This window comes from Thunnus albacares, chromosome 8 (assembly GCF_914725855.1).
Source record: "Thunnus albacares chromosome 8, fThuAlb1.1, whole genome shotgun sequence".
Lineage (NCBI taxonomy): Eukaryota > Metazoa > Chordata > Actinopteri > Scombriformes > Scombridae > Thunnus > Thunnus albacares.
In genome coordinates, this window is record NC_058113.1 from 26,693,411 (window position 1) to 26,719,141 (window position 25,731).

General features: G+C 37.4%; 3 protein-coding genes across 5 annotated transcripts; 1 reads left to right on the plus strand and 2 right to left on the minus strand.

The window, feature by feature from the left end:
- Positions 1-2,291: 2,291 nt before the first annotated feature.
- Positions 2,292-12,579, minus strand: rab25b (RAB25, member RAS oncogene family b). Its single transcript, XM_044360480.1, has 5 exons — positions 12,242-12,579; positions 6,770-6,965; positions 4,073-4,266; positions 3,691-3,771; positions 2,292-2,956 (listed from the first exon to the last, which is right to left on the minus strand). Exons 1-5 carry the CDS (start codon positions 12,276-12,278, stop codon positions 2,838-2,840), a joined length of 627 nt encoding a protein of 208 aa, XP_044216415.1. The 5' UTR covers positions 12,279-12,579; the 3' UTR covers positions 2,292-2,837.
- Positions 12,580-14,101: 1,522 nt separating this feature from the next.
- On the minus strand, positions 14,102-19,454 carry lamtor2 (late endosomal/lysosomal adaptor, MAPK and MTOR activator 2). Its single transcript, XM_044359248.1, has 4 exons — positions 19,234-19,454; positions 17,230-17,392; positions 17,044-17,133; positions 14,102-14,611 (listed from the first exon to the last, which is right to left on the minus strand). Exons 1-4 carry the CDS (start codon positions 19,299-19,301, stop codon positions 14,555-14,557), a joined length of 378 nt encoding a protein of 125 aa, XP_044215183.1. The 5' UTR covers positions 19,302-19,454; the 3' UTR covers positions 14,102-14,554.
- On the plus strand, positions 18,654-25,296 carry LOC122987379 (1-phosphatidylinositol phosphodiesterase-like). 3 transcript variants are annotated; one of them, XM_044359245.1, is made up of 5 exons: positions 18,654-18,693; positions 19,777-19,891; positions 23,813-23,914; positions 24,071-24,144; positions 24,258-25,296. In XM_044359245.1, exons 4-5 carry the CDS (start codon positions 24,092-24,094, stop codon positions 25,102-25,104), a joined length of 900 nt encoding a protein of 299 aa, XP_044215180.1. In that variant the 5' UTR covers positions 18,654-18,693; positions 19,777-19,891; positions 23,813-23,914; positions 24,071-24,091; the 3' UTR covers positions 25,105-25,296. The 3 variants fall into 3 exon arrangements, with proteins under 3 accessions (XP_044215180.1, XP_044215179.1, XP_044215181.1); XM_044359244.1 differs by lacking the exon at positions 18,654-18,693 and having other exon boundaries at positions 19,561-19,891; XM_044359246.1 differs by lacking the exons at positions 18,654-18,693; positions 19,777-19,891 and having other exon boundaries at positions 20,855-23,914.
- Positions 25,297-25,731: the final 435 nt, after the last annotated feature.

Sequence of the window (25,731 nt, forward strand, 5' to 3'; positions counted from 1 at the left end):
GTAAATTTTAAAAGAATAGATTATAACAGCCTTTAGTTTGGGTAAATAACCCAACAGTAAAATAAAAATAACATTAAAACTGGGTCAAAACAACCCCTTGTGGCTTTCTGGGTCACATTAACCTAGTATTGTGTACATGCTATATGTGCTAGTATGATCGTTGAAAATTCAAAAAGGGAAGCAGGGTTTGTCAGTCTACTCAATGGTAAAACAGTGGTCCCTTTATGTAAAAAGTTGGGAACCACAGTACATGTATCTGTGATTGATGTTGATAGTACTTTTTACACAGAACTGCCCCTCCCAAATCCCAAGAAAGTGTGTACACATACCACCTTCTTACCCTTCTACATACTGGGATTTTTAAAGGTCAAAAGAGAAGAAAAATACACATTTGAAGGGGGAAAAAATGTTGATTTTGCTATTATTATCATTATTATCTGTGGGACTCGAAACAATAAGGGCGTAAAGCCAAAGTTAACAAAACACAAGGATTAATCAAATTGCCCACTTCCTCCTCCTTTTCCTTTTGAGGCAAATAATTCAAGGTGAACTGCAGGTACTGCAGAGTCCATGGTACATACAGTTCCTGCCGTTCACCTTGAATTATTTGCTATATACATATTGTATGGTCTGTTAAGTGGCTCTCAAACTGAGATACAGGGTCCCCCCAGGTATTAATGTTAAATTTTCTTTTTTAGGATAAGAAGCAAGAAGAGAGATCAGCATTTACAAGAAAGATACAGAGCAAATAGTCAGTTATCCAGTAAAGACATTGGTTTCAGGATATCCAGATTGTTACTTAAAGTGGTACTGAATCCTGTGATGTTTGATTTTTGGTTTGAGACTTTGCTGGTATTTCCCAAACATCAAAAACAGGTTAACAATGTATGTACACATGCATATCAGAGTCTTTGAAATCATACTTCTCAACTCCAAACAGCTCAAATTTCCCTTTAAAGGTGAGTTATTCTTAGTTCTCCTTTGGAGTAAGTTCATCACATCAGTCCAAAATATGTTTCTGTAGGTGCAGTCTCAAAACAGATAGACTTAGGTTTGATCACATATTTTAAGAAAAGTACACAAAGTAGTCTATTTATTTTCATAAATTGATATATGTAGACTAAAATATTTTGCATTACTTTAAAAGAAACTATAAGAAGCTAAAATAGAATCTAAGATACAAATCTTCAAATGCAAGATATAAACAAATGTACCATATTTATCATGAAGATAAATAATTGTACGCATTAAAGATAGAATAAAGTGTGAACAAAATGAGAACATATAATCTAAATAATAATGGTTTCCATTATATTAAATGGTAGTCGGTATTTCCCACACTTTCACACTTGGCAGAAAAGGAAAGTCCCTGAAAAAACAGCTTTCAGCATTTCACTGTGGTTTTTTCACACTGTGTTCGTGCTGTTGTGGTCAAACTGGCCGTTTTTCCATTGTTTCACTCTTAATAACTCTTGTTTTCTGTGTCTGTTTTCTCTGTCTTTATCAGGCAATTCATTAATTTCTCATACAACTGACAACTGGTTTGTTTTCACTGTTATTCAATTTGTTGCAGGAAGGAAAAATGTTTTATCATATCTCTCCAGCCCTTTATAACAGCCTGTGCATTTATTCAGTGCCAGTATTGTCATTCTGACGGGGTTTAGCCAACATTAATTGGGCAAGTTAATTATCTCAGCCCAGTCAGAGGAAAAGGAGATATCATGCTTGAAAAGGGTGCCCACCCCTGACCTATTCTGTCAGACGGAGATGCTAGTGTACGTCTAAAATTCATGTCTCAGAACTTTTTCTACATCTTGTAATGTTGAAGTCTCCAGAATTTTCAGACCTCATTATGGAGTTCCTGTGAGGTTATGACCTTCTGATAGGGCTAGAAACAACCCTGGGACAAATAATATTTTCAGAGTAGACCTTTCATGGTTGAGATTACTACAGGAAAATATCTTTCAGCTCAACCAGATTGATGCAGTATTTCTAATTACTGATTTTTTTTTACTTTTTCACAGCAGATATTCTGACTTGTTCAAGCAGGAAAAGCACAGGTGTTACTAATAACATAAACAATGACTCCATTCTATTCCAAGTGTCCTAGTAAGCCATTACAGTGTGACAGTGAGCCAGCATGCACAATACCAGGACCCTGAAACTGTAGCAGCTAAACGGAACTCATCCATCATTCATTTTATTATTTACACCCTTTTTTTTTCTACTCTGACATATCAAAATGTCTTCAGTGAAAAAGGCCCATCTTTGGTTATAAGATACAAATAACATACAGTAGTCAATAAAGCATTTATTTATGAACAGAAATGCAATCAGTCTCATCAGCTTTAGCATAGCAGTAACAGCAAGACTCAGTCAGTACTTACAATATTAGCCACCAACCAAACATTTTAAGAAAAAACATGTATCATTTACATTTAAAACAGTACACGCAATGATGCATCTCAGTTTGTCCTATCTTCTGCATAAATCATAAATATATTTTCTTACAGGTAACACAGTTTGGTGTTTTACCAGTGACCTACAGTATATGCTTAATAGTCAGCAGGGACTCTTGAAAGATTGATGTTGTTTTCCAGCTACATTCGTTCACATTTATTAATCATCTTTTGAATGCATCATGCCACCATGCAACTTGTACATCTTGTAAATCAGTCATTTCAAAGTGCTATCATTTAAGCCAGGACCATTAATAGTGGTGCCCAAGGTTGCCGTGCTGCTCGCCTCTCGTTGGGCTCTTGCTCAGGGTTGTGGGTAAAGGAGGAGTTTGCCTGACACCCATCCTGAGGCCTCTGCGCTCCTGAAGTAGGATTTAATCAGATGTTTCTGCAGCAGGGTTTATTCTCCTCTGTGTTCTCTGCTCTGGAGCTGTTTAAGGACACAGCAGTGATAGAGCCCCGGACCACTTCCTTACTGCTCACCTTCCTGTGAATCTCTGAGACAGAAAATTGATATATACTTTACATTTATATATGCTAGCATAGAAAAAAAGCTGCCAAGTTCCCAAGTTCCCACGCTTTGATGGGAAAAGTAGCAGAAAGCTCTATAGTACCAAAACAAAGTACATATGCACTTCCATGATACACAAAAATTGATTGGAAAAGGACAGCAACTCTTGAACAAATGTAAAAAACGTCACTATGATGAAGTTGTTCCTTCCCAACCAAACACCAACCAGAGGTGCTGTTTCCGGAGGTGGGTATTTTTAAGCTCAAAGCAAATCAAATGGCTGTCTCATGGACTGCCAAAGGTCATGTTATTCTACCCTTTTCCAGATTTTGATTTTCTCCAGACCTCCATGAGACGAGAACATGGAGGTCTGTACTATATGAGGTTAAATTCAAGGTTACAGGGTGGAGTGTCTATGGGAAAAACAATTTTGTGTATCCATAGCACATGATTTATATGTATTTGCAGTGGACAGAGCAAATTGAAGGAAACCAATGTTAAAATTCCACACAGAAAGGACAGATCAGTGAATAAATCTACCTCCCACTTGCTGTTCAGCAATCCACCATGCCACTTTCACTGTTCTTAAACTAGAACAACCATACTGTATGTTTAAACAGACTATGCCTCTCTTTGGATCTCTGAAGATTTTTACATTAACAACAGATTTGCAAACTGATTCAAAAGTAGACAAACAAAAAAGACATTAAAATGAATTACCTGCAAGGACATTGTTGAATGCTGCTTCCACATTAGTTGACGCCAAAGCCGAAGTCTCCAGAAACAAAAGACCTTTCTTTTCTGGATAAAAACAAACAAACAAAATTCAAGTAAGACAGATAATTTTGTGTAATTTTAATTGTACACTCCTAGATATTATTATAGCACCCAAAGTCCTAAATTTCACTGAATAGTCTGTAATACTGTCATATTGGCAAGTCATAGTTGGGTGCAACAAATTTAAGACATACCATCCAGCAATGAACATCTTCATATTCTCTATCAATCATCACATATTCATTTCCCATAAACTCTTTATAATGAACTTAAAAATCATGTGCAATCATTTTCAGCATGGAGGTAATACTTCTTGACTTTGTACCTGCAAAATCTTTGGCTTCTTCAGTGGGCACAGATCTCTCTGACTCCAGGTCAGTCTTGTTTCCCACCAGCATGACCACAATGTGGGGGTCAGCGTGGTCGTACAGCTCCTTTAGCCAGCGTTCCACGCTGTCATAGGTGAGGTGTTTGGTGATGTCATAGACCAGCAGGGCTCCAACAGCCCCTCTGTAATACCTGTTTGGAGGACATTGACTTCACAGTTACTCCTTATGTGACATTTAGGTGTCTTCTTTATTTATTTTTTTGTGACGCTACTTTTAGGGCCAGTGTAAAGTTGCATCTATGGCTAAATGAAGGTGATATAAATAAAAAGGGAAAGGTTTTTACAAGCTGTAAACACAGCATTGACATCTATTTGGAGTTGTGTTTCTGGCCACCTGATGATTGTAAGTTTAATATCCTCTCTCACTGTAGCTCCATTTCAGATGATAATTCTCTGTGGATTCGTCAAGCAACCCCTTTCATCTTTATGCATAGTCATTCGGTCCATTGTCATTTAAAAAAAATATTGATTATAGCGGCTTTAAGCACTGTCTTGCTTTATCTTCATTCAGAATGAACAGTTTCTCCTACTGTCAATTGAAAGTTAAATTAATGACTGACAATTGCTCTGAAGTCATGAACCAATCAATACTTCATTCACAATTACATTTCTGCTCCCCTCTTCCAGCAGCATAATTAATTCCACTTTAATAGGTTTTAGCTGCTTGTTAGAGCACAAATAGGAAATTCCATGGGAGTGAGAATTTGCATAGTGGAATAAGTCTGCAAGTAATTACTCAAAAAGCCAAGCTGTCAGAAAAGAGCTAATCCCGTGGTGTAGCATATCCTCAGATTTTTCCATGTCTTAAAAATAAAAATGACATGGTTCTATTGTTTTAAAACCAGTTTTCACACTGTTAATCCTTCTAGTTTAATTTAAAAAAGAATGAATCCGGGGCACACTCAGATAGAACAGAGACCCGCTGAGGGCTTAGTGCTCAAATGAAGGTCTCTGCTCTAACCAATTGGATTTTGGAACCCAAGTGTGTCAGTTGGAAACTGACTGGATACAAGAATGTGCTGGTGGTTTTTCAGGTAGTGTGGGAGGAAACTGATGATCAGTGCCTTGCGTGTGTTTTGGGTGATAACAGCACCACCTTAACATGCTGACATACAGGTTGCTCAACAACTACAATATGGACTAAGAAAAGAAGTATGAGATGTTGATTTTAAAAAATTGTTTCTACCTTTTACTTAAAGGAATCGTTAGACATTCTGATAAATATTTGTGTTCTTGCCAAGAGTTAGATGAAAAGATTAATACTACTCTAATGTCTGTATAGTAAATATAAAGCTGTAGACGGCGACTAGCTAGCTTAGCTTAGCATAACTGGAAACAGGGAAACAGCTTGCCTGTCTGTCCAAAGGTAACAAAATATGTCTACCAGCACCTCTAAATCAACATGTCATATTTCGTTTGTTTAATCCGTACAAAAACAGAGGTGTATAAACAACAATTTATGTTATGTGCAGTACTATTTCTTGGCAGGAATCAGTTGCTAGGAAACCAGCAGAGATTCCAGTAAGTTCCCAGCCAAGAGACTGTCCGGCACAAACCTGTGAAACATAAAATTGTTGTTTTTACACTTTGGTCTTGTACAGTTTAGACAAACAAGGTATAATGTGTTAATTAGTGAGGTTTAGAGGTGCAGCAGAATTTTTTTCTAACTTTTGGACAGAACCAGGCTAACCTTTCCCCTGGTATCCAGCCTTTATGCTAAGCTAAGCTAACCAGCTGCTGGTATATTTACCATACATACATGACAGTGGTATCAATCATCTCATCTAACTCTCAGCAGGAAAGTAAATAAATACATTTCCTAAAATGTTGAACAATTTATTTGATATATCTATTTAAATTTAGGTATGTTTGTGTCTTAACTTGTACGTTCAGCACAGCCACAATCCAGCTTAATAGCAGAAAAATGGTTCCACAATAATACAGCCAGAAATCATCCTAGAGTACAAAGAAATGTTGATTTCTTTTCTGACAGCGAGATTGTGAAATAATACAATCGAAATACACTGTATTTTGAATAAGGGGCTCCCTGACTCTTTACATGCTCATCTGCCCTTCTTGGACTGAAAGGACCAAGGTCATGACCCCTCTGTTTGGGTTCAAAGGAGTGAGGCCTGCACACTGTTTAACTCCCAATAAAATAATTTTATTCTCTTTTTTGAGGCAACGTTTCAATCTGTGAGATCTTTCACAGGCACAGATTGAAATGTTGCCAGAGAATAAAATTATTTATTAGGAGTTTAACAGTGTGCAGACTTTGCTCCTTTATACCTGCAATGATTTTTTTTTTTGTCTTGCACCTGAATAATTTGCCTGGATGTGCGCACACTTGGTCCCTCTTCTAAAGTTTTCCCTCTCTTTGGGTTACCAAATATAACTTCAGGAAATGATCTGTAAGGTAATCAGTGACTGAAGTGCAAGTAGTGGAGACAGTTTAACAAAAAGAAGGTGCACCAAAAATGTGATTTTAAATCGTAAAATAACTGCAAGAACGCCTTGAAAATCTGCTAAAAAGAAATACAAATTTGGGCAACTTAACCTTGACACACAGATGTTTTAAAAGTACAGCAGTACAGTATACACTAATAATATAAAAAGCTGATTCTTGGTACTCACGCAGAAGTGATGGCTCGGTATCGCTCCAGTCCGGCTGTGTCCCAGATCTGAGCTTTGATGGTGAAGCTGCTGAGCTGTACTGTCCGTGTGCTAAACTCCACCCCGATGGTTGTGCGACTGTCATGGTTGAACTCGTTTTTGGTGAAGCGGGACAGCAGGTTGCTCTTGCCTACTCCAGATTCTCCTATTAGAACAACTGCAGAGGACACAAAACACAGAGGCGTTTTAAATACAGTGGAGAGCGTCCATGTTTTTGTAACGTAACATTTTAATCCCGTCAAAGACACACTCCTCCTCCAGTTTTACTTGCTCATCTATACTTGAATTGCAAGGGAATTCTTAACATTAGATCCAGAAGAGTGACAGAGATGTACTGTGCACAGCAAGTTTTGCAAGAATATCAAGTATTTTAATGTTTTGCAGTATCTTGGATGGTAAAAGACTAAACCCAGTATTTCTTGAGTAATATATGGATAAAATAGACAAAGTCAAGAGTCACAAAGCCTAATATGAGACAATCCTGTGACGTCCACTTTATCCTTTATAGCCCTTAATTCTTAATTGAAGCCTTTAGTTTAAGTGTGTCGTTCTTGGTTGCTCCATAAATCCCCAGTCTTAGCTGTCTGAGACTGAGGCCGATTACACCATTAGGGATATGATGTCCTATTTTAAAAGCAGCACCACACCCTCATAGTAAATTACTTAATTGTTTTAAGTCAAGCATACAAAGCAAATAATGCAGAGACAGGACATGTTGAGTAAAATACTGGGCGGAGATGCGGGATGATGGTCTGTAACAGAATCACCACATTATTGATTAGTAAAGAGGTAATGTGACATTGTAAAGTTCACCCATGTGTCAAATTACTTGAGGCAGGGCAGGAGTGAGCGTGAAAAGCAAAAGAAGTAAAGCTAAGCAGGATGACAAACTTCAGCGGTTGGGGTATACGTGTGGTTTCAGAAGTGAAGGACATTTTGAAGTTTTGCTGTTTGTTTTCTCACTCTGTGTACTTGTGAGATGGTTGCGTGGGGGTTTTATTCATCATTGAAGCTATACAATATAACACTCTGAAACATGGTGGTCTGTCATGCTTGTGGTGTAAATATTTAAGCAACTTATTTGAGCAAAACTGAAGTACCGTCATTTGTATTTTCTTCCGCAATTGTCAACTCTTTGGTGAATTCACACACTTCCTCCTCTATAAAACTGAAAACCTTTGAGGGAAAAATCTCTCAAAAGCAAACCTTTGTTTTTGGAAATAAAACAGTCTCTCAGAGTGTAAAGTGATTCCAAATCAGGTGGAACAAGTTAAGCTGCTACTTCATTTTATCTCGGTCAAAGGATCCTACCCACTGAGTAAACAAGACAAGAAATAACACAGACACCCCCTCTGTACATTTCAGTGACTAATGTTTGGGTTTCAGTTATGAGCAGCTGACTCAGAGAGAAAAAAGGTTTGGCTTAATTGGCCCAGATAGGAAAGTATGACCACACTAAGAAGACACAGCAGTGCTGGGATCTCTGCATAAAGTCCCATCTTATTGTTGAAGTATTTGACCTTGTGGACACCAGTTCTTACTTCCACAGCCATTAAATACAGAGTTAGGATGTGATGGGTGTTAAAGGAATGCGTCAACATTTTGGGAATTATGCTTATTTGCTGTTTTTCTGAGAGTCAGATGAGAAGACTTTGGTCATATCCACATGCTAAACATGAAGCTACTGTATAGCTAGCAGGCAGTTTGCTTATCTTAGCATGAAGACTGGAAGCAGCAGGGGAAACAGCTAGCTGGCTCTGTCCAAAGGTTTAAAAAATCTGCCTCCAAACACTTCTTAAACTCATTAATTAACCTGTTGTATCCTGTTTGTTTAATTCATACAAAAAATGAAATGTAAAGTTGACTAGTTGTGTTTCTATGGGGAGTTACTTTTAACACAAGAAAGAGCCAGGGTAGCGGTTTCCACTCTTGTTACTATGCTAAAACAACTAATTTTATTCTTTACATTTTGGTTTTTGTGCAAACAAATAAATAACCAAGATATGATGTGTTAATTAGTGACCTTGGGTGATTCATTTAAAGAGGAATACAGTGAATATACTTAGAACTAACAAGGAAAGAACATTAAAATAGTAATAGCTTGAACTGTGTGACATGATACAGTGCTTTCTAGGGTACGATTTGACTACAAAGGTGGACAAGGTATCTACCTAGATGATTTTCAGTGGATAGGGGTATATTTCCAGATTCCCACAGGTTAGAGTTACTAAAAACCCAGAATGATAAAAATTTGCCAGATTGGATTCACAGTTTTTGAATTGGACCTTCCTACAATAACAAAACCTGCCTAGCAAGAAAGATGTTTCATATAATTTCAGGAACAATAGTGACCTTTGAGCTTTGAATCTTAGCTACAAATGATGTGTTCGTTATTCACTAGTCACAGATTTTAAAAAACAACAACAACAAGAAAAAAAACGCTTTAGCACTTTTTTCCTGAACACCTGCTGATTCCAATGAAAGAAAGCTACACTCTAAAAGCAGAAATGACTTGCTACAATGACTTTCAGTATGTTTAACCTGAAGTCTGAAGTCAAAGCAAAGAATGTTTTACAAGTTTCTCTACTTTGGCTTGTTTTAGGTAATTGTTCACTCTGCAGCCAGATCTAAGTACTGCTTTTTTTTCCAAGAGGGAGGGATGAAAATGCCTTTTTCTCCTCTTCTCCTCTGCTACTGAATAACTTCTTATGTAAACAACACCCTGGTCTCTATGGAGATACAGGTCAAGCTCTCTGTTGGTCTGGTTTGTCAATTCTGAAAAACTTGATGCGTTGCAGTGAGGATTAAATTTTTCTTTTGTTTGTTTTCATGACCTTCAGGACATGAAATGTAACTACTGAACTGCACACAGTACCGCTGCTACTTACAGCCCTGAAATCCTCATGGAAACCTGAAACAACTTAGGGGTATACTCAACAGACAGATGGTTAATATTCAAAACATGAAGAATATAGTTTCTAATATATGTACTGTATGTGTATGAGTTTAAAGGTTAACTTTAAAGGATGAGTTCGCAATTTTTCAAGTCTGTCTTAAAACAACAGTCAGGTGCTCATATGAACACCGAAAGAGGTTTTCCTCGCTGTAATCATTCCTCCTGTTCATACTGACCATTAGAAGATCCCCTCATAATGCACTTTCGGTGCTCAACATGAGAACACTGTCCGAGGGCACACAAAGAGGGGATTTTATGCTAAAAAGACTGTAAATGTGGCAGATATCCACTTGACTGCTGAAGCCTCATTGTGAACCTATCCTTTAATTACTTGATCATGAAATTCTATGTAATAGTACATAAGCAAAATTAAATATCCAGTAGCAATACATACTCTGACAAAATGACTGTTGGCATGAAATAAACTCATTCTTGCAGTGCTCTTCAACAATGTGTCGATGTATGTGAAGGGTCGGGCTCACATTCCAAGCAAACACTACAGAATCTGATTTTACTGATTAGTTTCTCTGAGCTATCTGTCAATTGATGGATGGAATGAAAACCTGCACATACTTTTGAGGCGCTACAGCACACACTGTTAGGACCTCTCCAGTACTGAATTATGTTTGTTCCATGATAACAATCAGCTTGTCAACTTTGTCACAATTCATGGGCCGGAGGAGGGATCTCTCCTCTGTTGCTGCTGGTGAAGTTTCATCATTTTTTTTTTCCATGTTAAAGGCATAGTTTGACATTTTGGTAATTACCCTTATTCAAGTTAAATGAGAAAATCAATACCACTCTCATGTGTAAGGCTAAAGCCTGCCTGCTGGTAGGTGGATTGTTTTTTTTTTTTTTTTTACCTTTGGACAGATCCAAGGCTAGCTGTTTCCCCCTGCTTCCAGTCTTTATGCTAAGCTAATCTAACCAGCTACTGGCTGTAGCCTTAGACAGACAGATTTATTATAACTCTCATTTCTGAGAGTGGTGTCATCTTCTCATCTAAGCGTATACTGCATATCTCAAAATGTCTAACTATTCCTTTGAAGTCACCCTCCACTCAAAAATGTTTTTCACTTGTTGTTACTTCAGTTGGATGCTTGAGCTTCACTGTGCAGAATGATGTATGTGCAGAGTTTGATACTAGAAGGCTGTTTTCACATTCATCTGTGGAAAGGAGAACGTTTCTATGTGATCACTGAAAATCTGAGGTTAAGCATAATTTGTGACATCACAACTAGTTTGGAAGCTAATTGTGATCCATTATGCAACTTACACAAGTGTGATGTGTAAACATGAAACCTCCAGCAGTCATACGCTGAAAATGGACTTTTTAATGAAGTAGGAGACATCTTATTTGACATCGTAACATCGTAATTGGACTTTTTGCGGAAATAACAATTTCAGACACATTTGTTTTGTTTTTCCTTTTCGCCTTCATTTAATCGCTAACAGTGTAAAGAAACATTGTGGTTATGAGGTATGTGCCTTAACCATTATGCTCCTAGTGCGCCCCCAAAGCCCTTTCAGGTAAATTTTCAATTCTGGGCCAAATTAATAAAGTTGACATGACATACCTATTTTGTAGTGGAACTCTTTAATCTGATGACTGTTGCTATTTGATGTTTTGGACACAGTTGCTTTGGTTTCTCCATCCACCTGCAGTGACTTTTTATCAACATGGCATTTTTGTACTGAAATGTTAAATCACTGAACCGAATCACTTCCCTGAATGACTTCTACTTCTCTCTTACATCTGGTACCTTAATCAGGTGCATATAAGAAATAAACACGCCATGTAGTAAAAGATGCTGTGTGTGTTTCTTTTTATGTTAAGAGCAAAATGAAGTGACTTTTCCAAGATGCTACTTAAAATAGTGCATAATACAGGTCCAGAGCTCATGTGTTGACAACCCCTTTGCGGACTTAATGTTATATTTGGAGTGATGTAATTTAAATGGTCACCTTTTGTTTGCTTGTCTTGTTGGCATTAACATGCTACTTTAAACCATACACTCTATAATACAATGTTGTCTGTGTGGAATGCTAAAGATAAGCATGAATGTCAGTACACATCCTGGTTTCAACAATATCCTGTGTTAGGCATATGCTGCTTTCACAGAGACGACTGCTGAACTGGTTAACGTGGTTGCGGTTTCACTCAAAGGATCTCTCTCACCTGAAGAGTTTTGACACTTATAAGCTTTGAGACAAATACCTAAATAATAATATTCACCCACACAGCTGGCTGAGTGCACTGCTGACAACCAGAGGCATACATACTTTTAGTTATCTAAGCTGAGTATTACTGAGTACTGTGTTCTACAGTAAGCTGTTATTGTAAAGTTAATGATAAACAAGGAAGTATAATTGAAGGACAAAGGAACAATATAAAATGACATTTCACTTTCAAATCATATAGGAACTCACCAGTTGGTGCATCAAAGTAAGTCAACAGGGAGAATACATGTACTCACCCTTAAAGACAAAATTGTAGGCCTCATCTGACCCCATGTTGTGTCCATTCAATGTTGCCGCCCCACAGTTTGCTGCCGTATCTCCAGCACACACACAGGCTGATTGCAGGATGTAAGATGACACTGACTCACACCACAACCAACCAACCCAGATCCTCAAGCTTCAGGAAAGAAAATGGCTGCAAAGCTGTTTTGGCACATGAATGCCAGTCACCACCTTTCTGCCCTTCACTACCCTTCCCAGTCTGAGTTAACAGAAAGCTGGCTTGTTTGAACAAGACATGCTGAGTGTATCCAGGATATTCTGCTGCTGCGGCAGGCGGGGATTGTGTCTGGGAGTGGTGGGGCAGAGATGGAGGTGTGTCTTAGTAATGGAGTCAGTGTATGGCAGGTTGGACAGGTGGGGCAACTAGCAGGTACAGCTGAGAGAGGGCCGTCAGGCGCCTCCTGCTGGACTAATAAAATCATTGCATGTAGGAAGCAGGAAGCAAGTGTTTTTTGCTTTATTACTAAAGGAAAAACCACCCGGAATCTATATTATTTCTATAATAGTGTACACTTAAGTCTCTCCACAGCTCAACAACAGAGAGAGTAACAGAACAGGACCTTGGGCAGTATGAAACCATCCATGCTGAATTTCAGTCTCTCTCTGCTTGATTTTCTTCTTAATTGTCATATTCCTTTTTTATACACAGGTCTGATGTTTCTATTGGATCCACTTGTCTGCTGCTGGCCTCCTGTTTCTATAAATCTGTGGTCACAAAGACTACCACTGTACATTTATAGTATGTGGTATTATCTCTTTCAAAAGATGCTTTCATTTTTCTATTTTCTACTAGGTTTGAAAACCTGCTGTTCTGATTCATTTAATCAGACATCTTCAAGTTTTTCCCACTTCTCTTGGCAGAAGAGGTCAAGGTCATTCAAACTGCAAGGCGACATCCTGGGCACATAGTCAGTCTAGACTTTACATTCTCAGCCTTTAATGCACTATTACAACATATTGATTGACCTCCTTTTTTTTTTTAGCCATGCAATAACCCCACTGTGTGTCTCAGACAGTTACCGACAGAAAATTGTCTTTTCAATTTGGAATCGTGGGCTTCTTATCTTAAATTTATGCCGTTCATTTATGATGTTGTCCATGCTTGGCTCTTAACACAGACATATAAAACAGACCTACAAATTCTCGTTTTAATAAACCTAGTTTGAATCTCCAACTTGTGCGAGGCTCGTGCAAGATTAAACTGCACTTAAAGTGACAATAATCTCACACATCTGGTGTTTTAGTGTTCAAATCATTGCTCTTTTCAAATGATATTAATATTTTTTTTGTGTGTTAAGGCAAGTGAACAAGCAAGGAGTGTGTCAACTTATGATGAGCTAAAATACATAAATTCTATAGTTATTTAATCTCTGAGAGTTGAAGGATGTTCTGGAATAAATAGAGAAAAGAATACTTGTTAACCAAAGAATTAAATATTAAATATGATGAAATAAACTAATATATTCCTTTTCATTAAGGGCAATATCAAACATACAGATTTCCTGCCTCTTATATTCACAAGTATCAGTAAAGTCAATTAGTTAATTAGTTAATGACCCTTGAAAATTACATAACTGATATAAAATACATCTAAACTGCTTCATTTTGTTTAAAATGACATTCTTCTAAGCTCTACTTGGACATTAATTGGATATGAACTAAATGAAGTGCCATCTCCACGCCCACTCATGTCACACCAAGCAATCGCTTCACAGCACAAACAAAAATGAAGATCGTGTGAATATAAATCCACTTTATTTTACAGCTTTGAAATAAAACATAGCAAATAATCTTCACTGCTTTTTTTGTCAGACAAAAATTCTTATGAAAGTTTCCATGAACCTTTGTCATAATATGCATTTTAGTTGCCTGATAGGATTCAAAATGTTAGAATGAATCAACAAAGGGACCTGTTGATAATGAAGTCACTTCAGCAGCTGTACATGCAGACTTCCTACTGACGAATGACGTGGATTTTAAGAGACAGACCATAAGATGAACAGATTCACAAGCGAGGGCAAAGAGTCAAAACCCAAACAAACAATTGATTAGTTTCAATACCATGATTATAAATACACTGACCCCCCCCCCCCCCACACACACACACACACACACACACACAAACATTCACTCACTCACTCAGATATATGCATGTACACTTTGTGAACAAACAGAATGTTACAATAGTCCATGAATGACCTGGATCATAAGATGCTTTCTTTTCCAGGCAGACAGAAACAACAGGCAGAACTTCGATCACATTTTCCCTACGATGCGGCCACTTGGGTTAATGGTTCCTCCAGGTACTGCACCAGGGCTTCTGCCTGTAAACACAATAATGGTGTGTTAACAAAAGCTGTATTCAGAGTGAGGGGTAATGCTGGAATGGTTGAAGCATTGCCCTCATGTATTGTGTCTCATTGTAGACTGTCTGCTGGACGAACAGGTCCCTTTAATGCTGCAAAAATGTAGCAAAACCTTTTAAAATAAATGTTTAAAATGTTTTAAAGGAAACATCTTTGCAAAGCGTTGGTACTAGTTTCTAATGCAGCTGTGAGTCCTCGAGTCCTCATTTTCAAAGAATGCTGAATGCTAAACTATTCGGGATCGAGCCGGTACACTGTATCTGTGGTGATGCTTCTAAACACACACACATTTTCAAACCGAAATCTACCACATCAAGAAACTGCAGGTGTGAACCAGCTACTTTTTCAGACTATCATTCAAACTTTGACAAAACTGTTTTGTCCTCCTTCTGTGCAAAAATGTATTTCAAAGTTTATCTGAAGCTATCTGAATATGAAGCTTCAGCCGTCCAAATGATTAAAATCAAGTTGACGTCTTTCAATGTTCAGTCTTTTTAGTGCTAAAGTCTCTCTTTTTGTTACTATACTTACACCACAGCTCAACATGGGAACACTGTCCGAGGAAACACAAAGAGGGGATTTTATGCTAAAAAGACTGTAAATGTGGCAGATATCCACTTGATATGACTCAAGTCAACTCAGACTGCTGAAGCCTCATTGTGAACCTATCCTTTAATTACTTGATCATGAAATTCTATATAATAGTACATAAGCAAAATTAAATATCCAGTAGCAATACATACTCTGACAAAATGACTGTTGGCATGAAATAAACTCATTCTTGCAGTGCTCTTCAACAATGTGTCGATGTATGTGAAGGGTCGGGCTCACATTCCAAGCAAACACTACAGAATCTGATTTTACTGATTAGTTTCTCTGAGCTATCTGTCAATTGATGGATGGAATGAAAACCTGCACATACTTTTGAGGCGCTACAGCACACACTGTTAGGACCTCTCCAGTACTGAATTATGTTTGTTCCATGATAACAATCAGCTTGTCAACTTTGTCACAATTCATGGGCCGGAGGAGGGATCTCTCCTCTGTTGCTGCTGGTGAAGTTTCATCATTTTTTTTTTCCATGTTAAAGGCATAGTTTGACATTTTGGTAATTACCCTTATTCAAGTTAAATGAGAAAATCAATACCACTCTCATGTGTAAGGCTACAGCCTGCGTGCTGGCAGGTGGATTGTTTTTTTTTTTTTTTTTACCTTTGGACAGATCCAAGGCTAGCTGTTTCCCCCTGCTTCCAGTCTTTACGCTAAGCTAATCTAACCAGCTACTGGCTGTAGCCTTAGACAGACAGATTTATTATAACTCTCATTTCTGAGAGTGGTGTCATCTTCTCATCTAAGCGTGTACTGTATATCTCAAAATGTCTAACTATTCCTTTGAAGTCACCCTCCACTCAAAAATGTTTTTCACTTGTTGTTACTTCAGTTGGATGCTTGAGCTTCACTGTGCAGAATGATGTATGTGCAGAGTTTTTCACATTCATCTGTGGAAAGGAGAACCTTTCTCCGTGCTGATTGAAAATCTGTGGTTAAGCATAATTTGTGACATCACAACTAGTTCGGAAGCTAATTGTGATCCATTATACAACTTACACAAGTGTGATGTGTAAACGTGAAACCTCCAGCATCATATTTTAATTTCCATCATTCAAACTTTGACAAAGCTGTTTTGTCTGACTGTAATATCTGATATAAAGTATTGAAGGCAACAGGAATTTTAATGCTGGGGGTTTCCTGGACAAACTAAATAATATGTGTATATACATGAGACATTCTGCCAAGTTTGAAAATAAAAGATAAGCAAGTTAAATTCTGAAGATTTCCTCAAAGTCTGAAACCGGCTCTGTGCCGTCTCATGAACAAATGTCATTAGAATCCATGTTGCAGAAATGTTACCAATCATTCTACCATATCAAAAGATGGAAAAAGACATCGCGTGCATTGATCTACGTGGGGTGTTTGTGGCTTGCAAACTGAAATATGCACCTGTCACCTGCATGTCTTTGCCTAACACGCTCACTTGTGGCTGCATCTTGATTTCCCCCATTATTCCCATGTAAGTTTTAAAACTGATCTGCTGTAATAAAGTGTTAAAAAATCTAAATGCAGAACAATATTTTATAAAAAAACAAGGAGCTGGCACTGTGCTGACAACCTTGCTGACTGAATTAAGGTGCATTAAAAATCCTTCCAGTGGTTAAAGGTGCCACTTTTATGACCGCAAATGTCAATCGTTAAACGGCTGTGTTGCCCATGATAGAGGGAGAGAGCGGGGACAATCAATCAAGCTGCAGAAGGTCCGATCACACGCTACTGCTGTAGCTTCAAAAAGACATGAGCTTGGTCAGCACCAGCTGTTGTGTTAAAACTCTCACCTTCGCTTTAAGCATTCCAAAGCCCACCGTCTCTTTGGCGTACATACACAGTAGTAGGTTGGCTACACGTGTAATGGCCACTCTTCCCTCCTGAGTGAGAAAACATGAGAATGATAAAGTGCCCCAATGTCAGGTGTTTTAATATCATCTCATCATGCATAACTAAAGATATAGTTAAATTCTTACCATACAATCCATGAGGATAAATTTGAGTTTGTCTTCATTGAAAGCTTGGTGGCCATTCTTGTCGTAGGCTGCCCAGATGTTGCTAGCGATGGCGGCTGTAACCCGTGCATCAGTGTCCCCATACCCAGAGTAAGCCAGCAGTGAACCTTCATTATTCAGTAAGCTGTTGAAAATGTAAAGTTGCATGTTTCAGTATCCAGCAGATTAACATGTGAAAGGATTTTACTCTACAGTCTATGAAGCAGCATAACGTTATTAACAATATCTACAACAAGGGCAACACATGCAGTGAAGGGGTAAACCACATGAATGCAAGGTTACAAATCTAATCATAGTAAATACAGTATATAAAGTATATTAAACTGTTCAAACTGTGTACAAAGTAGAAATGCTCCTCTACGGTGAATTGTAGTGTATAGTACAGTAAATAGTACAGTAATTGTTATGAATCATGTTACTTGTTTGCCCTTTTTGCTCATTTCTTAAAAGGATCAAGTCATAGTCACAGTTCATCCCAGCTGCTTTCTAGTTTAATGAGACTATATTTAAGCCTTTTAAGACCATTTGAATGCCACCTTGACCAATTTTATACAAAGAAAAAAGAAAGAAAGCATCTGTAAAAATGCACGAATAGTTCAAATTCACTTGACAAGACAGGACCCACCAAAATCCATACGTACATTACTGCATTTATACATTATAATTTCAAAAGAGCTGAAAAGAAAGAAGACAATTTTGATAATTAATCTGATTTACAGCATTTTTTATGGGATTTTTCAAGCAAAAATACCAAAACCTCACTGCTTTCAGCTTCTCAAAAGTGAAGATTTGATGCATGTATTTGTCATATATGATATTAAATTACATATGAGATATGGATAAAACAAGCAGAGGAAAAATATCTGCATTTTTTGAAATTTTATGCATGTAACGCTTAATCGATGATGACAATAATTGCAGAGAATTCAAGAATTAGCTTAGTCCAGCAGTGGTGGAAAATGTACTTAAAGTGTAGTAAAAGTATTGGTTTGGTCCTTTTGACTGATATATTATTATATATGACATCATTAGAGTATTAATACTGAAGCATCAGTGTTAGAGCAGCATGTTACTGTTGTAGCTGCTGGAGGTGGAGCTAGTTTGAGCTACTTTATATACAGTTAGCTAGTTTAGTCAGTGGTTCCCAACCTAGGGGTCGGGCTCCTCAAGAGTCACCAGATAAATCTGAGGGGTCGTGAGATGATTAATGGGAGAGGGAAGAAGAAACAACAAAGATACACAAATCTGTTTTCATTTTTTAAGACTTTTTCTCTAATCTTTGATTTTTGGTGAAATGTGGGATCATTTGAACATTTATTGAAATGAAAGCATGTGAGAAGTTTAGAGGGAAAAAATCACTATTTGGTGGAGCTGTTAACAACTCATAGACATCTGAAATGTGACCCCGACTACACACTGCTTATGGTAAGACGTCAAAAGACAAAAAGGTTGGAAACCACTGGTTTCATCTTTAACGATGTGTTGTATTTTAAAAAGCTTGTTATTTTATCTATAATAGCAAATCTTCATCTGAAAAGTAACTAAAGCTGTCAAATAAATGTAGTGGAGTAGAAAATACATTATTTCCCTCTGAAATGTAGTGGAGAGAAAGTTAACGTAGCATCAAACGGAAATACTCAAATAAAGTACAAGTACCTCAAAATCGTACAGTAACGTTACTTGAGTAAACATACATAAGCTAGTTACTTTCCACATTTTATTAGTAAGGTATTATCAAAAAGGTTGATATTACTAATGTTAGCCTATTTGTCGCAGAGCATTCCGGAGAAGTGTTACTGTCTTACTCTATAGTCACAAAATTATTCATAATGTATATCAGTGTATAAATTCCGCCGTTATAACCGTTACTCCCCTTAAATGTAACGTTATAGTCGTTAACCATAGTTAAGCTTCTACCCTTAAAAGTAGCATTTCGCTAGCACGCAGCTAGCTTACTGTACTCACAGTGTGCTTTGGACTCCGTTTGTGTTCGCTTGGCTGAGAACCTGCGTTAATGCCTTCGGTCGTAACATAGCTAACTATTCACTAACGTAAGATAATGCAAAAATATTTACTTAATATTTTCAGTGAGTAAATAACTGACTTTAAACTGTCTCAAAACTATTCATCAACACACAAGTCCAGTCAGCTGATTGTGATGTTTTCTTCTATTTCCGGGTGCCTTCGCAATGCATTGTAGGAACTGTAGTCATCTTCTTCTTCCTCCTCTTTTTTTACGGTTTTTATGGCGGGTAGGAACCAGCGTTAAGATGCATTACCGCCACCCACTATATTGGAGTGTGGATCACAGTTTTCTGCATCCTTAAACAAACAAAACAAGAAGAGAAAGAAACAAATCTAGATTTCACTGAACACTAGATTCTTTCGATCAGCCCAGTTTCTCTCAAGTAGTGGAATAGACTCCCTAACTCAATGGTAAACACATTTTTTTCTGCTTTTTTGACTCAGTTGTTCCACTCTAAGCTTATTTCCCTCTTTTGTTTCTAGGTCTCAAGAGTATTTTTGGCAGTGACAAGTCACAGGCTCCATTGATGTACCTTGACAGTGCTCACATAAACCTGAGGGATGTTTGCTTGATAAGTGCAGTGTTTTATTAAGTCTGGTGTGTCAGCCTTATTAAGATATTAACTTTGGTGCTCCTTTTAACTGACCTCACTGTGCCCACTTCTCCCTGTACTGCATAAACATGTTGTCCTGTGTTTGCTGTATCCCAACTCTGCTGCCATTCTTTAGTGATGCTGCTTTTAACGATTCCTTCCTATTCCTCCACATAAATGTGAGTCATATTTTGAATATTTTGAATATGCACAAAGTTTCATATATCACAAAGTTTTAAAAACATACCTGTCACCTGCATTTCTTTGCCTAACATGTTCACTTTATGGCTGCATCTTGTTTTTCCCATTCCTCCCATGTAATATTTGAAACTGATCTGCTGTGATAAAGTGGTAAAAATTGCCCAAATCTAAATGCAGAACAATATTTCATTAAACAAGGAGCTGGCCCTGTGTCATCGACCGTGCTGACTTAATTAAGGAGCATTAAAAACACTTCCAGTGGTTAAAGGGCACTTTCATGACCACAAATGTCAAATTAATCAGCTGTGTTGACCATGACAGGGTGGAGAGAGGGCACAGTCAATCAAGCTGGAGAAGGTCTGATCACATGCCAATGCTGTAACCTCAAAAACACATGAGCTTGGTTTCATACATCTCATCTACTATATCCTGCCAACTGTGAGATGCAAATGATTGCAGTGACATTAATGCAGAACATGAATCTGTAGCTCTTCTCTACAATTACATCATCTCAAATATGTAAACGGATAAATGATCTGATGTTCTTTTATTGTAGGCATCAATTCATGCTAAAGATATGAAACAAAAATATTTCATTCTCATTTTTTTTATGTATTTACAATTTTTAACTAAATTATACCAACTAGAGCTGCAACAATTAGTCGATTACTTGATTTGTTGCCAACTAGTAAACAATCGCCAACTATTTTGATCATCAACCAAGCGTTTTTCAAGAGAAAAATGTCCAAAGTCTCTGATATAATATATCGACAGATTAATTGATGATGAAAATAATCATTAGTTGCAGCCCTACTACATACCAAGTAAAATCACTCAAGACAGTTACTACACTCGGGTGTGTATTGCAGTACTTTTCACTGTGGAGCCATACATGAGTATTTCAATTTTTGTGAGACTTTACACTTTCTGTCCAGAGGCACTTCATTTGTACCCCATTGCATTCATCTAACATCCATAGCCATTTATTTGCATTCTAAAATTTTATGCATAAAATTCACAAGATTTTTACACTTGATGTTTGTAGTATCAACTATTCTAGCCCTGCTTGAACACCTTAATGCCTGCATTAGACATAAAAAATGACTCTTTGAAAGGAGGAAAGGCAACAAATAAGTAATTATACTTTTAACATTTAAAAGTTAAGAATTATGTGCTATTTTTCTGTTTAAAAGGAAGGTATTGCTACATTTACTTAATTTTGATTCTTTCTCCACTGCACTGTACAAATAACACCCAAGACATTAAATCCAGTTGTTTTGATTTCTGCGGAGTGATAATAGCCAATACTTGTCAGACCTTACTAACCTCTTCTCTGTTTCTCTACTCTATTTTGCTGCCTTGAGGCAAAACACACTGCGAGGTCATTTAGAAATTCTAATCAAGGATTGAATTTAACATAATACACCTTCCAAACCGCACTGTAAAATATTTACACATACTTAGAAGAGACAATAAATATTGCAAAAAATGTATTGGATTGAAAAACAACACTTTGATAGCAAAAATGCAAAATTGTCTTGTTATCTTAGTGGACATAAAGCAATACTTTTCACGGATCATTTAAAAATATATTGCAGGACTCAAATGAAAACACGCAATAATGTTTTGTTTTTATCAGTAAGCATAATTTTCTAATGAGTTATTCATAACAACAATTAATCACAGGATCATCAGAGAAAGACCATTTCATAGTTTAGGACAAACAATCCAAATGTGTTCAAGTTTATTTACTTTTACACTGTTAGTCAGCTGGAAATCAAATTCGGTAACAGTGATTTCCTGGAAAAGTAAATTCCAAGGGTGGGCGTTGTAGCTGAAACCTTCTGTCAAGGTATACGTAATTTTTAAGGCGATTTAGTTTTGCACAAGTGTAAATATCAGCAAATAGTTTCACAGATTAGTATAAAAGCGTGGGTGTTCATTATCCTAGATTTGCAAAGTAATGTTGGTCAACAGCACTCCACCCAGTCACAGAGATATGTTCAACTATTGAGGAAAGCTGAGCTCTGACTCTAGCCATAGCCACCGGCTGTGACAATAGCACAAATGGGCATGTCCTTTGCTGTGGTTACAAACCATTTCTGTTGCTGTAACTATAGACCCTTTACACAGCAGACATTTTGACTTGTCAAGCAGGAAAAGCACAAGTAGGATTAATAACATTAATGATGGCTGAATTGCATTTAGGTGAGCCATTTCTAGGACTCTGGCACTGTGCTCACTGGGACTGTACTCACTGACATGGCTTACTGTTAATTAATTAATGGAATGGAGCCATCGTTCATGTTATCAGTCAAACCTGTGCTTTTCCTGCTTTGTGAAACTAAAATGTCTGCTGTGAAAAGGGTCCCTTGCCATGGCAATGGCTATTGTGGCTGTGACTCTGGCTGTAACTATTACAGAGGCTAATGACTATTGTTGTAGCTATATGGCTACTGCTATGGCTATAACATTAGCTGTGGTTGTGATTGTGACTGGTTGGCTACTTTTACAGCACATTAGGGTAGTAACATTGGTGAGGACAGTGTTGTAAAGCTAGACACTCATGCCAGGATTTGAACCTGGTATATAGTACCCTGGTACTTCTGTGAGATATGAGATAAGTTTGTTACCAATACACTCCAGGAGTTCAGGAATAGCGTCAGCACAACAGCGCTCAGCCGACTCAACCTATGTCAATTCACCACGCATGTAGTGTCAGCTTAGTTAGTGGCATCCCAAGTGTGATCAGCGCTGCAATTCTTTCCTAGCAGAACTGACGCTATGTTTAAGTGTTGCTGTCATCCGTCACTAATTAGTTAAACAACAGATGTAAATTGTGGAATAAAGTCCTCTATCACGGAGAAAATTAAGTAATTTCCTTGTTATTTTGGTATGGTACTGCCTTACCCATTTTCTGTTATTGTTGTATCTCATGGAGTCAATTTTGAAATCTATAATGAGTTACTATAATTTCTGATTTGATTTATTGACTCAGGACCATGATTAGCCTACATGGCATGGAGTACAAACAAAATATACAACCATAACAGAACAATGGTACCCAGTTGCAATGAAATAAAAGGAAAATGACTTCAACAGAGGCAGAACGTTCTTCAGGAAAGCATCTAACCTACAAACACCTTGAAGCCTATCTGACTGTAATAATAAAAATAATTTAAGGATACATGGGAGATTTAAATAGTTTGGAAAGTACTTTTCTGTATAATTCATGCATACAAACAAAATATGAAACTCATCTCCCAAATGGTTGTAGTAACAAAGATTGCAGATCCTCTGGTTTCTATCCAGCCCTTTGGATAATTCTCATTTTCTATTTAAATATATATTAAACTTATTACTACCCAACCATGTTTCTAGCTGACAATCAGTACATTTAGCCTAATCTTTTTTTTTACAATTCATGCAGCTCTGCCCTTTTTCATTGTTGATTAGGTTTTGTTTAGTTGTTAACTGATGGCACAGTTTAATCTTTTTTTTTTTTTTTATTGCACTGGTGTGGCTGTATGTATTCGAGATAATTCCTAAGTTACATGCCATCAGCATAATTAAGTAATCAAATGTAATCGGACTCTATTTTTTTTCAGTGAAAGGACCCACCTTCTCAAACACACTGGAAACAAACACCACAATCTGTACGAACATGTTTATTGTTCTGCATCAAGAGCAATCAGTTTGACTCATATCATGTGATCCACACCTAGAAATTTTCAGATAACCAAGCAGTATAAGTTATGGATCTCTTGTGTAGCTCTCCATTCCCTGACCATCTGAGTGGTTTGCTGTGAAATCATCCTGGCTGCAAGGTATGGTAGGAAAAATTGGTACATTTTAGCTACCACGAGAGTATGCCTGCCTATCCTTGGATATTTAATTAGTAATTTATCCATGCATGTCTTCTATTAATAATGATTTTGTGTGATAAATGCATAATTTTTGTCCTACAATTTATCATTTACTAGATTGCTCATATTTCTACAAGAATGAAGGCTGGTAACAAGTGTCTGCTTTTCCACCATATTGTGCTTTCTGTCATGTAAGTATAATATTAAAGTTTTGCAAGTAAAATACAAGGCTATAGTTTTTAGGCTTCAACTTGTTGGCATTGGAGTTACTGTAACATCACAAAATCTTGTTCTGAATCAACAGTGTTTTATGCCATGGCCAAAACCTTTTCTTCAATGACAATGGAAACCTCATACTCCCGGGCTCCTACAATATTCCATGGATGGCGAGCATTCAGAATTTCCGCACCCTATCTCTCATCACTATTCCTGGCACCCATGACAGCCTGGCCCTGCACGGAGGCCCATTAGCCAAATGCCAGGCCTTTTCCCTGAAGAATCAGTTGAGAGCTGGCATTCGTTTCCTTGATCTCAAAGTGTTTGAACTTGGTGACACCCTCTATGTCATGCACGGGGTGATGTACCAGCGCACTACACTCAAGGAGGTCCTAGACACTGTCAGAGCCTTCCTGTCTGAGTATAATACTGAGGCTGTGCTCATTAGAGTGCGATCTGAGTCTTTTGAGAAGGACATGGTCAATCGAATGGTCCAGAGTCTGATTGGCAATGATCAACATGTCTGGGTGAACTCTGGCATGCCAACTATGGGTCAGGTCAGGGGGAAAATTGTCTTTTTGCAGAAAAGCACCTTCACATTAGGAATTCCCCTCATAGAAACAAATGGCAAAGGTAGCAGCAAGGTTACTGATGTTGAAAATAAAGACAAGACAATAATCAAACAGCTGAGCCAAGCCATTGAAGCTTGTGGAGGTGATAACGCTGTCATGACTTACACTAGCGGCACTGGCTTTGGTACCTTCTGGGGAATGTTTCTGACTCCAAGAAGAGTGGCTGAAAAGGTGAACCCATGGCTCAATCAATACCTGAGGCAGTTTTACCCCAATCAGCCCAGACCATGCTTTGGTGTCATTGCCATGGACTTCCCTGGCTTTGATCTCATTCAAACTGTTATCAATTTGAACTCATGGTAGAGGTTTGGTAGCCATACACAGTGTGTCTTAAATCTGATGCATTACTATAAAATCATTCATTTATCTTTCCCATCACAATGTACTGTACACACTCTAATAAAGCAGAAATGAAAAAACTGAACCTCTCTTTGTCAATCTTGTGCAATCTTGGAAGAAAAGTTGCGTAACATTTTCTGGTCCTAACTATTATTTATTTTATTTATTTATCTAAGTGACTGTATGCAACATGATGCTGCTACATTATAATACAGAGTTGGAAGAAGTATTCAAATATTTTACTTATGTAAAAGTAGCAATACAACAATGTAAAATTGTACTTAAAGTACAGTATCAAAAGTAAAAGTACTCATTAAGCAGCGGAGTTGCTTTAATATACAGTATGCCAGATTATTAGATCATTATTGATGTGCAAAAAGCATATTAATGTTGTAGCTAGTCAAGGCTGATCTTATTTTAACTACTTTATATGCTGTTGGGTAGTTTAATCTATAACAATGGATCATAATTACAGCACCATCTGTGGCCAGATCTTACCATTTACTATTTTTAGACAGAAAATATAAATGAATAAATTAAAATGATGGGAATTAAGTATATCTGCACTTGCAGTATTTTCCAGGCAGTGTG

Bases quoted from the DNA above. Each gene is read 5' to 3' on its own strand.
- rab25b (XM_044360480.1), bottom strand. From the start codon at position 12,278: ATGGGGTCAGATGAGGCCTACAATTTTGTCTTTAAGG. The intron at 6,966-12,241 runs GTGAGTACATGT...TGTCCTCTGCAG, and splicing joins CTACAATTTTGTCTTTAAGG to TTGTTCTAATAGGAGAATCT. The intron at 2,957-3,690 runs GTAATTCATTTT...TTTCTGTCTCAG, and splicing joins ATTCAACAATGTCCTTGCAG to AGATTCACAGGAAGGTGAGC.
- lamtor2 (XM_044359248.1), bottom strand. From the start codon at position 19,301: ATGTTACGACCGAAGGCATTAACGCAGGTTCTCAGCCAAGCGAACACA. The intron at 17,393-19,233 runs GTGAGTACAGTA...CATTTTCAACAG, and splicing joins AACGGAGTCCAAAGCACACT to CTTACTGAATAATGAAGGTT. The intron at 14,612-17,043 runs GTGAGAGTTTTA...TTGTGTTTACAG, and splicing joins TTGGAATGCTTAAAGCGAAG to GCAGAAGCCCTGGTGCAGTA.
- LOC122987379 (XM_044359245.1), top strand. From the start codon at position 24,092: ATGAAGGCTGGTAACAAGTGTCTGCTTTTCCACCATATTGTGCTTTCT. The intron at 24,145-24,257 runs GTAAGTATAATA...CTGAATCAACAG, and splicing joins CATATTGTGCTTTCTGTCAT to TGTTTTATGCCATGGCCAAA.